The sequence below is a fragment of the Aristolochia californica genome, unplaced genomic scaffold (genome assembly GCF_029961685.1).
Source record: "Aristolochia californica isolate CCGP_79_NKW_82.1479 unplaced genomic scaffold, dmAriCali1.0.hap1 SCAF_11, whole genome shotgun sequence".
Classification (NCBI taxonomy): domain Eukaryota; kingdom Viridiplantae; phylum Streptophyta; class Magnoliopsida; order Piperales; family Aristolochiaceae; genus Aristolochia; species Aristolochia californica.
Window position 1 is genome coordinate 13,955,098 of NW_027181782.1, and position 12,609 is coordinate 13,967,706.

The following is a 12,609-nucleotide window of genomic DNA, read 5'->3' on the forward strand; positions in this document are numbered from 1 at the left end:
TAAGGGAGGATCTCTGCTCTCATTGGACGGAAGCATGAGAGAAGGGAGGGGTTGAAGCCTGTAAATACCAAGGCATTCAACCCTTGTAGATTCTTTCAGCATAGAAGAGAGGGAGAGTTTTTGTAGAGTGCTGGCCTTCCACCTTGGACGGCCACTCCTTGTAATCTTCTCTAGTATTAATACAAGGTTACTTTCTCTTCCTATTCCATTGTCTTTCTATCTTTTCATTGCTCGTGTTTCATTTGAGAGGAAGGAGTTTGCAACGTTGATCTAAGGGGTGAGAGGTTGTACTACCATTGACGAATTGAAGGTAAGTCTGTATATTCATTGGTAACAGCAAATATGTCCACACAAACCCCCGATTGAACAGCAACAGCTGCCTGTGCAAAGTCATCATGGGTTATTTTTCCAAAGGTCTGTAGATTCTACAAAACTCAACCATTTCAGCACTTGGTTGTATATAGAGGCATAAGGCAATTTACCAGTTCTTTGTAGAAGGGTGTCTGCTCAGGAAGCAGTGCACAGTCTGCATCCTCTCCTTTACTGGCATATTGCTCACCATAACGCCTTGTATCTAATTGACTGGCTCCATAATCAGGAGGACCAGACAAAAATGTAAAAACCCTAGCTGCAATCAATTTTTGACCCACATAAATATCTAATAAACAAATGCTGATAATCACTAATGCAGTCGATTTTGGAGCCACATAACCAATAAACGAATGTTTATAAATACTAATACAATTAGTACAGTCAATTTTAAGAAAACAAAATTCAGAAAGGTAAATTGAGACAAGATATTCTTGCAGGCCCCTATTGTCGCCCTTGAGAGGAAACACTTCACCCAAGGAAAAGAACATGTTATTACCTGGTAAGAGGAAGTATCCAAAAAAATTGTGACCAGTGCTTTTCCAGGAAACTGATAATCAACCATTGAAAAACCAATTCTTTCAATTGGCAACATTTAGCTCATTTCCAGCCATTATGGTTTCACAAGACATAATTAATAGAATTAACATATACTTTTCATAGTGAGGGATAAAGACAATCCTAGATTCAAAGCAGAAATCTTCAAAAATACGAATAGAAAAACAAGGAATGACTCTCCAGATTTATCCCTCACAATAAGTTGCATGCATATGACTAATGAACATCAATGGGAAAAGAACAATGAAAACACTCAACTTTTTTAAAGAGAGAGCATCCAGCAATAAGGGGTACAGGCCATTTTTTCAATAATGAAAAAGATTTTATTAGAAAAAAGTTAATGATAGATTTTAGTTGAAAGAATAAGTCTACCCATAAGGAAAACAGAACCAGATATATCTTGTGCATGGAAAAGAGGAAGACATCAAACATGGATGACACACTTTGGTGGCAGTAACTGCAAGAATGTTTGATGATCTAAATCTGGTGCCACTAGATGTCAATAAGTTGAAAGATTAACCGAAATTTCCTCATAGCACTGCTCCATCCTCAATGGGAATCAGAAGCCTTTTCTCATCCGAGGATGGAGGCTTTGCAATTCAAGACCACTTCCTAAGAAACAAAATGTCATTCTGTAAATCCATTTACAGGTTATATGCATTTACTTGATTTTCAACAAACATCACTAAATAGTTAGAACAAAGATGACTATAAAAGAAACATATGTTAATTTATTTTGGTCCATGATAATGTAAAAGAAGCACAGGGAAGTAAGAATTGGACTTTACCATACCCAGTGCAAATGTATTTCCGTATTCTGATCCAAGGTAGTTAATTAGAGCCTCCATTGCAGCTCCAAAACCTCTGCCACCTAATAATATACCATCAAGTCCTTGTCCAGCAGCTATAGTTCTTTCCCATGAAGTTGTAGGTTTCAGTGTTTCCAAGGCTGCAGCTATTCGGTCTTTGGAAGTATCTACCTGTTGGAGAATGAACCAAACCTTCGCTAAAATCCATTTTCCAATTGATTGTAGTGTTGGTAGAGATTCTTTTTTTTTAACAATTTGAAGTCAAGGGTATGTTGACATTGTCCATCATAAACATACAGGAGCCAAGAAAGAAAACAATGGCATGGCATCTTCAAGCTCAAAGGGCAATGAAGCATCTGTATCTGGGGGGAATAAAGACATTTTTGACAACTGGTATGGGTCCTTGCACATCGTATAAGCCTATCTTATGACTGAATGTAACAAGCCCAAACAGAGAACCCGGCCCAAGTGCTGCAAATGTAAAAGGTAATTGGTATTAAAACATTATCATAACAAGAATAATAATTACCAATGCAACCACAAATGTGTGAAAAGCTGAGGGTGATCTTCTAAAATATTGATCACCTTATGAAGGCCAATACTGAGATAAACAATTGCCCACCTTCTAAAGCAGCCAGTAGCGCACTTTTGATCAACTCCAAAAACTCCTCAGATGCTGCATTTATGTTCAGAAGTACAACAAAAAACTAGGAAGAGCACAAGTCCAAGCCCATTGTTCAAGCTCGCAGTAGGAATTGAAATACGCCCAGCAATTATCGCAGCGAGGAACAAGGTTACCGTTGGACCCGGAAACAGGGGGGTTACCAAGCTCGTCAACTGGAGAAAATGGGGAAACGGTGACTCCCCAAGGAAGGCCGGAGGCTTCCTGTGCATCGGGATCGGTCGGGAAACGAGATACTGTCGCCCTAATCGCAGCGAGGAACAAGGTTACCGTTGGACCCGGAAACAGGGGGGTTACCAAGCTCGTCAACTGGAGAAAATGGGGAAACGGTGACTCCCCAAGGAAGGCAGGAGGCTTCCTGTGCATCGGGATCGGTCGGGAAACGAGATACTGTCGCCCTAATCGCAGCTAGGAACAAGGTTACCGTTGGACCCGGAAACAGGGGGGTTACCAAGCTCGTCAACTGGAGAAAATGGGGAAACGGTGACTCCCCAAGGAAGGCCGGAGGCTTCCTGTGCATCGGGATCGGTCGGGAAACGAGATACTGTCGCCCTAACCGCCATCGACGAGAAGACAGCAGCAGAGTTGCAGAGTCGCGAGGTCGATAAAAACCCAAATAATGAGGGAGAAAAAAAACACACAGACTTCGTACCCTGCTTGCCTCGATTCGTATAAACCAGCGATATAATAAACGCCGTTTGAGCTAGTCCGGCCAAAGAAAAAACGGGTTAATTCAGAGGCGAAAGCATGGGTCCGGTTTTGAGAACCCGAACCCCAACTCAGAAACCCGAACGGTTTAGAAATCAAACATTATCCATTGTCTCATTCCCAAATCAACCTAGTAATTCTCCAATTAAAATATTTTTTAAATATAAAAATAGTTAAAGAATACAATGCATAAAATTATTATACAATGTCAAAATATAAATAATAAAAAATAAAAAAATAGATAAGTTTTATATATATGTTATTTTAATTTTAAAAAAATATCAATAAGGTATTTCCATCAAGTTTAGGCCAAATTTGGGAAAACCCAAGCCTACCTCCAACTTCGGTTTCTTTCCCTCCATCCCTTCTCCTCCCAACGGAGTGAATTTAAGTTTTTTTTTTTTTGCCCACTCCTAACTTTGATTATGTGTTGGACCTCGAGTCCCAAACTTGACCTGAACTTAGGGTTTTCTCCTTCTATCCCTTCTCCACCCAACGGAGTGAATTTAAGTTTTTTTTTTTTCGCACACTCCTAGTTTTGATTATGTGTTGGACCCGAGTCTTTGATGAGGACAATGTAACCTCAAGTTTGTGGAGGTCATGAGAAACATGATTGAAAAATAACAAGGTATACCCTAGCTAGCACATATTTTACTTATGTTATGGAGATTACATGTAACGAGTCATAAAAAATTTAAGGGTGTGTATATGCCGATAGAACATTATAAGAAAAATAAATAGAGGAATTTTTTTTTTAATTTTTTTCTAATATTTGCACTATTTAATGAATAGAAAAAGTTTTCTTTTTGATCTTCTTGTCTTTTAAAAAAATAACTATGTTTCTTATTGTTTAATCTGATATCATGGGAAAAGTAAGCCAAGAAGATTTTTGTTGATTGCTCATTTTCTATATTTAATTTCTTATTTTGTTCCAATTGTAAACACTACAGCCACATAATTATTATTTTATTTTATTTTCAATGGCATCACAAATGCAAGAAAATTTTCTAAGAGAATTTGTCAATAAAAACATCATCCAATGAGAAAATTAGTAAAAGAAAAAATAATTTTCTCACCGTTTGATTTTCCTAAGTCGACACAAATGATCGTTAAGCGTTGATGTTAATGTCTTATGCAACTATGAAAACTAACTAAATCATCTCTTACAACAGCTGAATTGCCATCAATTGTGCATTAAATAGGAAATTGAAGTGAAAAAAAGTATTGATGTTGTTAGATACATACCCTTTATTACACACTCTAGTGGTCTATGGTATGAGTTGGAGCGAGAAAATAGAAGATTTAAGTTGTTGAGTCAATACCCCAAAGGAAAAATTGAAAGAAAACTATTATGAAGATGGCAAGTAAAGTGGAAGACCTTAAAGATCGTAAAAGTCAAATTTTATATAAAGTTATAAAACGTAGTTCATATGGATTAAACCATGGAATTTAATAATAATTCAAGTCCATCCAAGAAAAAAAATGTATTATTGATCCATTCAGTGTTTTTCATGGGTTACCCTAGATTTGAGAAAGGGTATATAGATGTTATGACCCTCAAAGTAGAACTTGGTATGTTTCGACATATGTTTCCTTCTTTTAAGATAATCCTTAACTACCGGCCCAACATGTTCAAATATCATTCTCATGGGGAAATACTTATTGTCCTACCAATGAATGCATTGGAAGATACAGATAATGGCAGAGTTGAGAATTGTGATGCGCCTCTTCAAGGCTCCCTGTAGTCATTTCTTCCGAAGGAGAGTCCTCCTCTTCCTTATTTCCTAATTTGCATTTGCTTGTTGTTATTAGGAAGGGAGTTAGACAATGTACTTGATTTCCCATCTCAAAGTTTTTGTCATCATTTGATTGATTCTCTTCTTGCTATAAGGTTTGTTTTGTCTACTCTTGATGTTTCATGTGTTCCCATTACTTGTGTCGAAGCTTTTTAGAGTCCTCATTGAAAATCTAGAATTGAAGAGGAAAGTGTTGCTCTTGTGTCTTAGAGTACTTGGTATCTCTTTATATTCCTCCCCTAAATGCCAAAAATGTAGATTGCATATGGGTCTTTACCATTCAAGTCAAAGCTCAATTGGTAACTAAATCACATACAAACTTACGGCATTGACTATCGTGTGAGATTTTTCCTAGTTGCTAAATTAAATTCAAACCAATTTGATATCTATGGTTGTGAAAAAGGGATGCTCACTTCAACAATTGGATGACATTTTTTATACAGTGATCTCAATGCAAAAGTCTATATAGAACAACCACCTAGTTTTGTTGCTTAGGGAGAGTTAAGTAAAGCATGCAAATTGCATAAAGCCATTTATGGGTTGAAACAAACCCTTCGATCATAGTTTGAGCAATTCAATCGTGTTGTTCTAGGGTTTCAATTTCATAGAAGTAACTATGATCAATCTATATTTATTTTGGAAAGAGTAACAAGTTGTGTGATATTGATAGTACTTTATGTAGATGATAAAATTTTGTCTGGAGATGACAAAGGTGGACTTGTTAAGATTAATGCCTATCTTCAAAAGCATTTTCAAATTAAAGACTTTGGGATTCTTAAATACTTTTTTTGGAAATAGATGTGGCAAGAAACAAATCATGTATTATTTTGTCTCAAAGGAAATCTATAATTTATCTTCTAAGTGAAATTGAATTATTGGGAGCTAAACTAGTTGATACACCACTAGAACCTAATCATGATTTATTTTATGCTAGTTCTCCTCCTTTAAAAGATCTAACTTCTTATATATGCTTAGTTGGAAAGCTCATATATGTTATTGGTGATGAGGCCGATATATTGTATGTTGTGGGACTAGTTAGTAGGTTTATGGGAAAACATAGAAAAGTTCATGCAAAGGCTGTTCAATGAATACTTTAGCATCTAAAAGGAGGACTAGGGAGAAAATATTTTGTAAGTATTAGCATCAGATAAAAGTGATGGACTACTATGCTAGAGACTATGTTAGATAAAAGGTGACATGAAGTCAAGCACTGGTTATTGTACCTTTGTTGGGAACATTTGGAGCATTGAAAAGTAAATGAACAAGAAGTAATAGCAAGATCAAGTACAGAGGCTGAATGCAAATCTATGGCACCTATCACTTGTGAAATGATCCAGATACAATCTCTTTTGTCAAAATTTGGTGTGGAGGTAAATTTGATTGATAGTTATCAAGTGATGATCAGACCTTTATCTTTATAGCCAATAATTTGTTTTTTATGAACCAACGAAGTTCATCAAATTATATGGTCATTTCACCAAAGATTAAGTGTACTAAGTGGAAGAATCATAACCCCTCATATGAGAATTGAACATCAATTGACAAATATATTTACTAAGGCATTGCATGGAGCATAGTGTGATACCTCGTGCTCCAAACTGGTATTATTTGATGCATATTTCTTAGCTTGAGGAGGAGTGTTAAAAGTTAATTAAAATATGTACGAGTGTAGTTTATTGAGAACCTTGGGGGTAATTTTGCAATCATGTAATCACTCTCATACTTAAGTAAATGCAATGCATGAGTGAGGTGTAGTCGAATTTTTCAAGTTTGCCCTCTTTAAATGTTTCTCTTTTCTTTCTTCTTCTTCCTTCGTCTTCTACTACTTTACTTCTTTCTTTTTCCTTATCTTCATCTCTCTTACTTCATTTTTTTTATGTTCTTAATTAACAAAAGATCATAACTTTATTTTGTCAGCTGAATTTTTCCAAATATAATGTCCATTAACAAGCCATGCCTCAATTAGCCCAGTGTCAGCAAAATTAACAGCAGAAAACCAATTAAAAAAAATCTTTCCAAGAATAGAGCCTTTTAAGTTAGTACCACATGAGATTCACCTCCTTGGGACCCTCAGGTGCCTCGAACAGCCCCTCCTACCCACATTAGAAAGTCCAATCTCTTGCAATGATTGGGTTCTCCTCACTGACATTTTAACTTGCATGAATTTAAAACAAATATAGTCAGGAAAAAGAGAGAGAGAGAGAGAGAGAGAGAGAGAGAGAGAGAGAGAGAGAGAGAAAATGTCTCCTTCTCCAAACCCCAAAAGCTCAAAATTTGATAAAAATGTCCTACTATTTGGCTTTCATATCTACTGGTTGAACTCCAAAAACACATTTAAATAAGGCCCCGAGTTTGTTCACACTTCAAATTGAGTAAGGGCATCCTGAGAGCACATGCTAACATTCCTTACTCCCATCAGGGCTTTTAAAATAAAATTCAGGAGAATCCCATTGAAGAAACTCCAGAATAGCTATTGTTTCTAAAAGCTTAGAAACCCTCAAAATTCTCACAGAGAGTAAAAAAACTCTCCAGCTTTAACTTACCTCGTTCTCATTATATGCTTTGCTTGAGATTCTTCTTATACTGTCCTTGAGCTCCATGCGTTTCAGATATCAAGAAATCCTGTCTTCCTTGACCATTCTTGTTTTGGCTTTTTATCTCGACTTGATACAGATGCCAATCTCTACAGTGTGAATAACCCACGTTAGAAAACAACATCTCTGTCCTTTGTCGTCCTCCTTGACTTGGATCTTCATGGAAAGAACTATAAACCCTCCTTTTTTTCATCAGACAGATCATTTGGGTCTCCCAGTAATTTTGTTGGGACCACTCTCTCTCTGAACAGCTGTTTGATAGTGGAAGACAGTCTCACATGTGAATTTTGTTGAGCAACCACTCAAAAGAAGGAAAATGTAATCTCCATGGAAATGGAATCAAGACCCTTTTTTTTCTCTTTCTTGTAATGGTGAAATGCCAACAGAGGTGTCTATGTACCTACTGCAGCAGAGCAAGGAACGATGCTGTTTCAAGCATCCATTGTAAGAACTGGTCAAGAATGGAATAGTAGCAATAACTCTACTGCCTACAAATGGAGGTAGAGGGGAACTGAAAATAGCTGGAAACAACCCCACCGTGAAAGCAGAATCGTCGACATGGACATGGCATGCCAGAACCGAACCCCTCACGGGAGTCGGAGCTAGCAATGCATCTGGGTTTGTTGATCAGTATATGCTGCTTCTGCATGTGTTTGTTATATTGACTACGTCAATTCCCATGGTTTACCATATCCATGCAGACATAGATGTACCCACTAAGAGCTCAAATATGGATTTACTGAACTTAAAACAACTGAAGATGGAGTGTCTAATTCGTTCTAAGTGCAGCTGAAACGAAGAACTATGAGAAGACATGGACATGCCCTTTGGCGCACACATGGCCAGGCATGCAAGCACTGGTTGGCGATGGTGGCTGATATCGACAAGAAGATGTCAGTCTGGGCCCAGGACTCAGTCGCAGATGATATCGAAGATGACGATGATGATGGGAATGATGATCTGAGGATCAAAGCATGGAAATCGAAACTAGGGTTTTTGTGTTTGGTGGGGGGTGGGGGAGGGACTGAGTAGTCTATTATGAACCTGGAACAAAAGGGATCCTACATAGAGATGGCCAACAGTTCCTTTTTCTATCTGGTGCAGATTCTCATTGTGAGACTCCTAACTTTGGGGTTGGGATTTTAATAGATGTGAAATTTAGAAAAAAAACTGAGTTGGAGATAAAAGGCCACAATATGTTATATGCTCTCACATGCTTTGTATATATTAGGCATAGTTTGTAAGGTTGGCAAGGAACAAATTTAGAAGGGTGGTGAATAAGTTTGTTAACTTTTGCTTTTAATTTTAAATGGTTTTGCTTAATTCCTATGTATGTATTTGTTTCTTCAATTAATCCAATGTGTAAAACTAAATATATAGTTTAAAACCAATTTCACAGTTTACATTTATGCATAGTGATCAACGGCAACGGCGCCAAAAACTTGATGTAGAATTTAGTTACATCGGCTTTAATACCTCGCAAGCGTACGAATCGTTCATGTAATTTAGCGGGAACCGAGGGTCATATCCACAGGGAGGACTGAATTTTGTGTATTCTTCAGTCAACTAGCCTAACCAAATATGATGAATTAATATTAACTAAACACTAATTATATCCTAAATTATCAAGCAATCATCTGGTTAACTACTTGCACAACAGGAAACGTCAACTCTGGATTTTACGGTGATTCGTGCCTCTCTCGAGCGCCACGTAACCACGGATCCGATTTCTCAATCCTTGCGTCTAGCCCCTCTCGGGCGCATAGAGTGAAAGACAGAAATTGGATTAAAATACCAAAATCCAACCTCAATTATAATCCTACCCTAATTAGCTAATTTAATCAAATATCTGGAAAACAAATATTCAATAAACATTAATTATCAAATCAGATTCAATAAACATTCAAAACCTAAGTTCAAACTATATAAAAAATTAAATTAAAAAATGACGAATTACTCCCCTTCTCCTTCCTCTCGCTCGGGCAGCAACTCGTTCTCACGGGTGCTGCAATTTCCCAAAATTGATGGCTTCGGGTAGCAAGAGTGAGTGGCCGGAGGTAGAGATGACGCCGACGACGAAGGATAGAAGCCGACGGACGGAGTTGACATCCGGCGAAGAACGAAACAGAGCTGAAGTCCTCTAACTGGCTCTCTCGAGTCTCGGTCGGAGTCGGAATAGCTCCGGGAATGGTCGGAAATATGTAATAGACGTCGAAGGATGGTCAGAATGCGGAATTGGCACCGGAGAAGCCCTCTCGGATCACCTCCCGGCCTGGCGAGCGAAAACTAGCATTGTCGAACTCACCTCGACGGAGACTCTCTCGAGCTCTCCTCGGGTTTGTTCTCGGTTGCTGGACGGCGGTGGACGGCGGTGGACGACGGTGGCGCGGCGAAAGACAGTGGCGCGGCGAACGACGGTGGGAAACTCCTCTCGGGTCTTCCCTTGTTTCCGGTCCAAGGTCCTCTGTTTTGGTCGATGCCCCCTGTTTTCTCTTGACGCTCTCCTCTCGCCTTCGACGCTCCTCTTTTCCTTTAATACCATCTTATTTTTTTTAAAACGATTTGCCCTAGAAATCACCTCCATTTCACTAAGGGCATTTTGGTAAATATCTCCTTCTCCACCAAAATTCTCCTGAAATTCCATAATTGAATCTATAAAAAGCATTTCAGGAAGAAATAAACCTTAAAAACAATGAAATATAATTCAGGAGAGAAAAATATGCAATATCGACAGTGATTAATGCCAAATTCAATAAATACTCATTTCATTTGAAAACCGATAAATAACCACCTATAACACAATTATAAAGGTTATTCTATTATAATTAACCTAGTTCTCATGTCAGAATATGGCATCTATCAGGTGGTGAATAAGTTTGTTAACTTTTGCTTTTAATTTTAAATGGTTTTGCTTAATTCCAATGTATGTATTTGTTTCTTCAATTAATCCAATGTGTAAAACTAAATATATAGTTTAAAACCAATTTCACAGTTTACATTTATGCATAGTGATCAAGGTACAAGCCGGAGTAATCACATAGAAAGTACACATATACAATATTTTTAGGTGGTTCATAATTCTTTCACAGATTGCTAGTCCCCCTCCCAAGATGTTTTGGCACCTTGAAACTCCGTTAAGTTGGGGTTGGCCTATGATATTTACAATAAATTGTCTTTAAGGCCAATTATAATACTAGCCATGCAAGGACTTACAACAATTCACTAAGCTCACTAGCCTAACCGGCAAAAGGTTTTTCCAATAGCTAACTAGGGTGGTCTAGCCTAGACTTTTCCACAAATTTGCAACAACTCACTAGGCACATCAACTTAAACCTACAAAAAGATTTTCAACACCGCCTACCTACAAGGTCTTATGCCTCACACAACACAACAACAAACACAACTTTCCAACTTCTATTCTCAACCACGATAATTTTTCTCAAATAATTTTGGAATTAGGACGATTTTACCTATTCAAAGTTTGACCCAATTGCAAATGATTACTTGCTTAGAATATAGTCCAATGTAAATTACATGTTAATAGATAGATTTTAACAATCTAAACACAAGCAAATAAGTACACCAACTCTAAGTACTTACCCATGTAATTAGCAACTTAAAATATCCATTAATGATAGATTTAAAAATATAATCAAGTCAATATAATCTTCAATGACTTGATTAAAAAGTGTAGTCTTCATGTAAATTCGAGATTGGTTTTAATTGCAAACTGGGTAATGCACATACAACTACTTAATGTAATGATTGAAATATCTCAAAGTATATGCATGTCAAATACTTAGATTTGATCCACATTTTAATACTTAAGAAAGGCCCTTTCAAATACCCCACTAAAACAACATACAAACATGTATTGATATTATTGATGCTCCAAAATTGATTTCAAATGGTTGTCAACCGCACAGCTATTCACAATGTTATGATTGATTCAAATATGAACTTAAAATTACTTGGCACACATTTAAAAGGCTGAAATATAAGCATTCGATAAGGATTTAAATGATCAAGTAAAAAAATACATAGGTCAATGAAAAAAATTATCGAGTTTGGCTTCTTTCAAGCTTTAGAGGAGGTAAAAAACTCCTTGAATCATGCGGGAGGGCTTAGGAGGTTTGGTTTTCACTGTGATGAGAGAGAAAGTTTGTTCGGGGTGTGTTTGGGTTAAATAGCACGAGTTCCAACATTTAAAAAATTAGTTATTATGGCTAGAAAATGACTTTTTTTGTATTTTAGAAATAATGGGTTAACAAAGGTTAAGTCCTACCTCCTTCTCTATTTCATGTAAGTCCTACATGTGGTCTTGATTGTTTCAATATCAATTATTTATGCACAAAGTTGATTTTTTACAACATGACATTTTAAGAGGGTTGAATTGTATATTTAGATAAATAAATTTCATCTACATATGATTAGTCAATAATAAAAATTGAATCAAGCTAGGGGAGGCTGATTTCTCTATTGATACCTAAACGAGCTTAAAGATGGAAGACTCCAAAATGGTGGAATAAACTCCATCCAGCCCCAAAAGCGGCGGAACCCTAAGAGTCTTAAAAGTAATTACAAATGATTTGCTCATGATATGGCCTGGCCCGTGAGCTAAACAGACTTCCAATCCCCTTCTTCCCTTTCATTACAAGACAAAATCCAACACCCATGTCAGGATAATTGCAAGGCCGGCCACCTCACTTGCCACCAAAACCAGAAACAAAACCAGACTCCTCCTCTGTAATCTTCTGCAGTCTCTTCAATCCTATATCTTCCCCTCTTCTGCAGCCTCTCCGTCCTATATCTTCTCCTCTTCTCCTTGTTTTTTTTTTCTTCTTCTTCTTCTTCGGCCGAGAGGGTGAGAACAAGAGCGAGAGGAGACTTTGATGGATTATCTGTTACCCGCCCCCTGCTCTGAGAGTTAAAATCTTCTGCAACTGAAAAGTTGAGACAACTCTGGGCTTTACTTCGCATAATTTGACTGGAGAGTGAGTTTTTGGGATGTGGGTTTTATTTTTGGTTTTCATCGGAAGAACTAAAAATCCCTAAAAGCTGAACTGTCGATTTTCTTGATCCAGTTGCAGAAT

General features: G+C 37.3%; 2 protein-coding genes across 2 annotated transcripts; both read right to left on the reverse strand.

The window, feature by feature from the left end:
* Positions 1-290: 290 nt before the first annotated feature.
* Positions 291-1,013, reverse strand: LOC137944641 (protein transport protein SEC23 D-like). The gene is made up of 2 exons (XM_068790346.1): positions 483-1,013; positions 291-380 (listed from the first exon to the last, which is right to left on the reverse strand). Exons 1-2 carry the CDS (start codon positions 858-860, stop codon positions 291-293), a joined length of 468 nt encoding a protein of 155 aa, XP_068646447.1. The 5' UTR covers positions 861-1,013.
* LOC137944642 (protein transport protein SEC23 D-like) lies at positions 577-2,873 on the reverse strand. Its single transcript, XM_068790347.1, has 3 exons — positions 2,359-2,873; positions 1,716-2,207; positions 577-628 (listed from the first exon to the last, which is right to left on the reverse strand). The coding sequence occupies exon 1, from the start codon at positions 2,782-2,784 to the stop codon at positions 2,425-2,427; it is 360 nt and encodes a 119-aa protein (XP_068646448.1). The 5' UTR covers positions 2,785-2,873; the 3' UTR covers positions 577-628; positions 1,716-2,207; positions 2,359-2,424.
* Between the last annotated feature and the right edge of the window lie 9,736 nt (positions 2,874-12,609).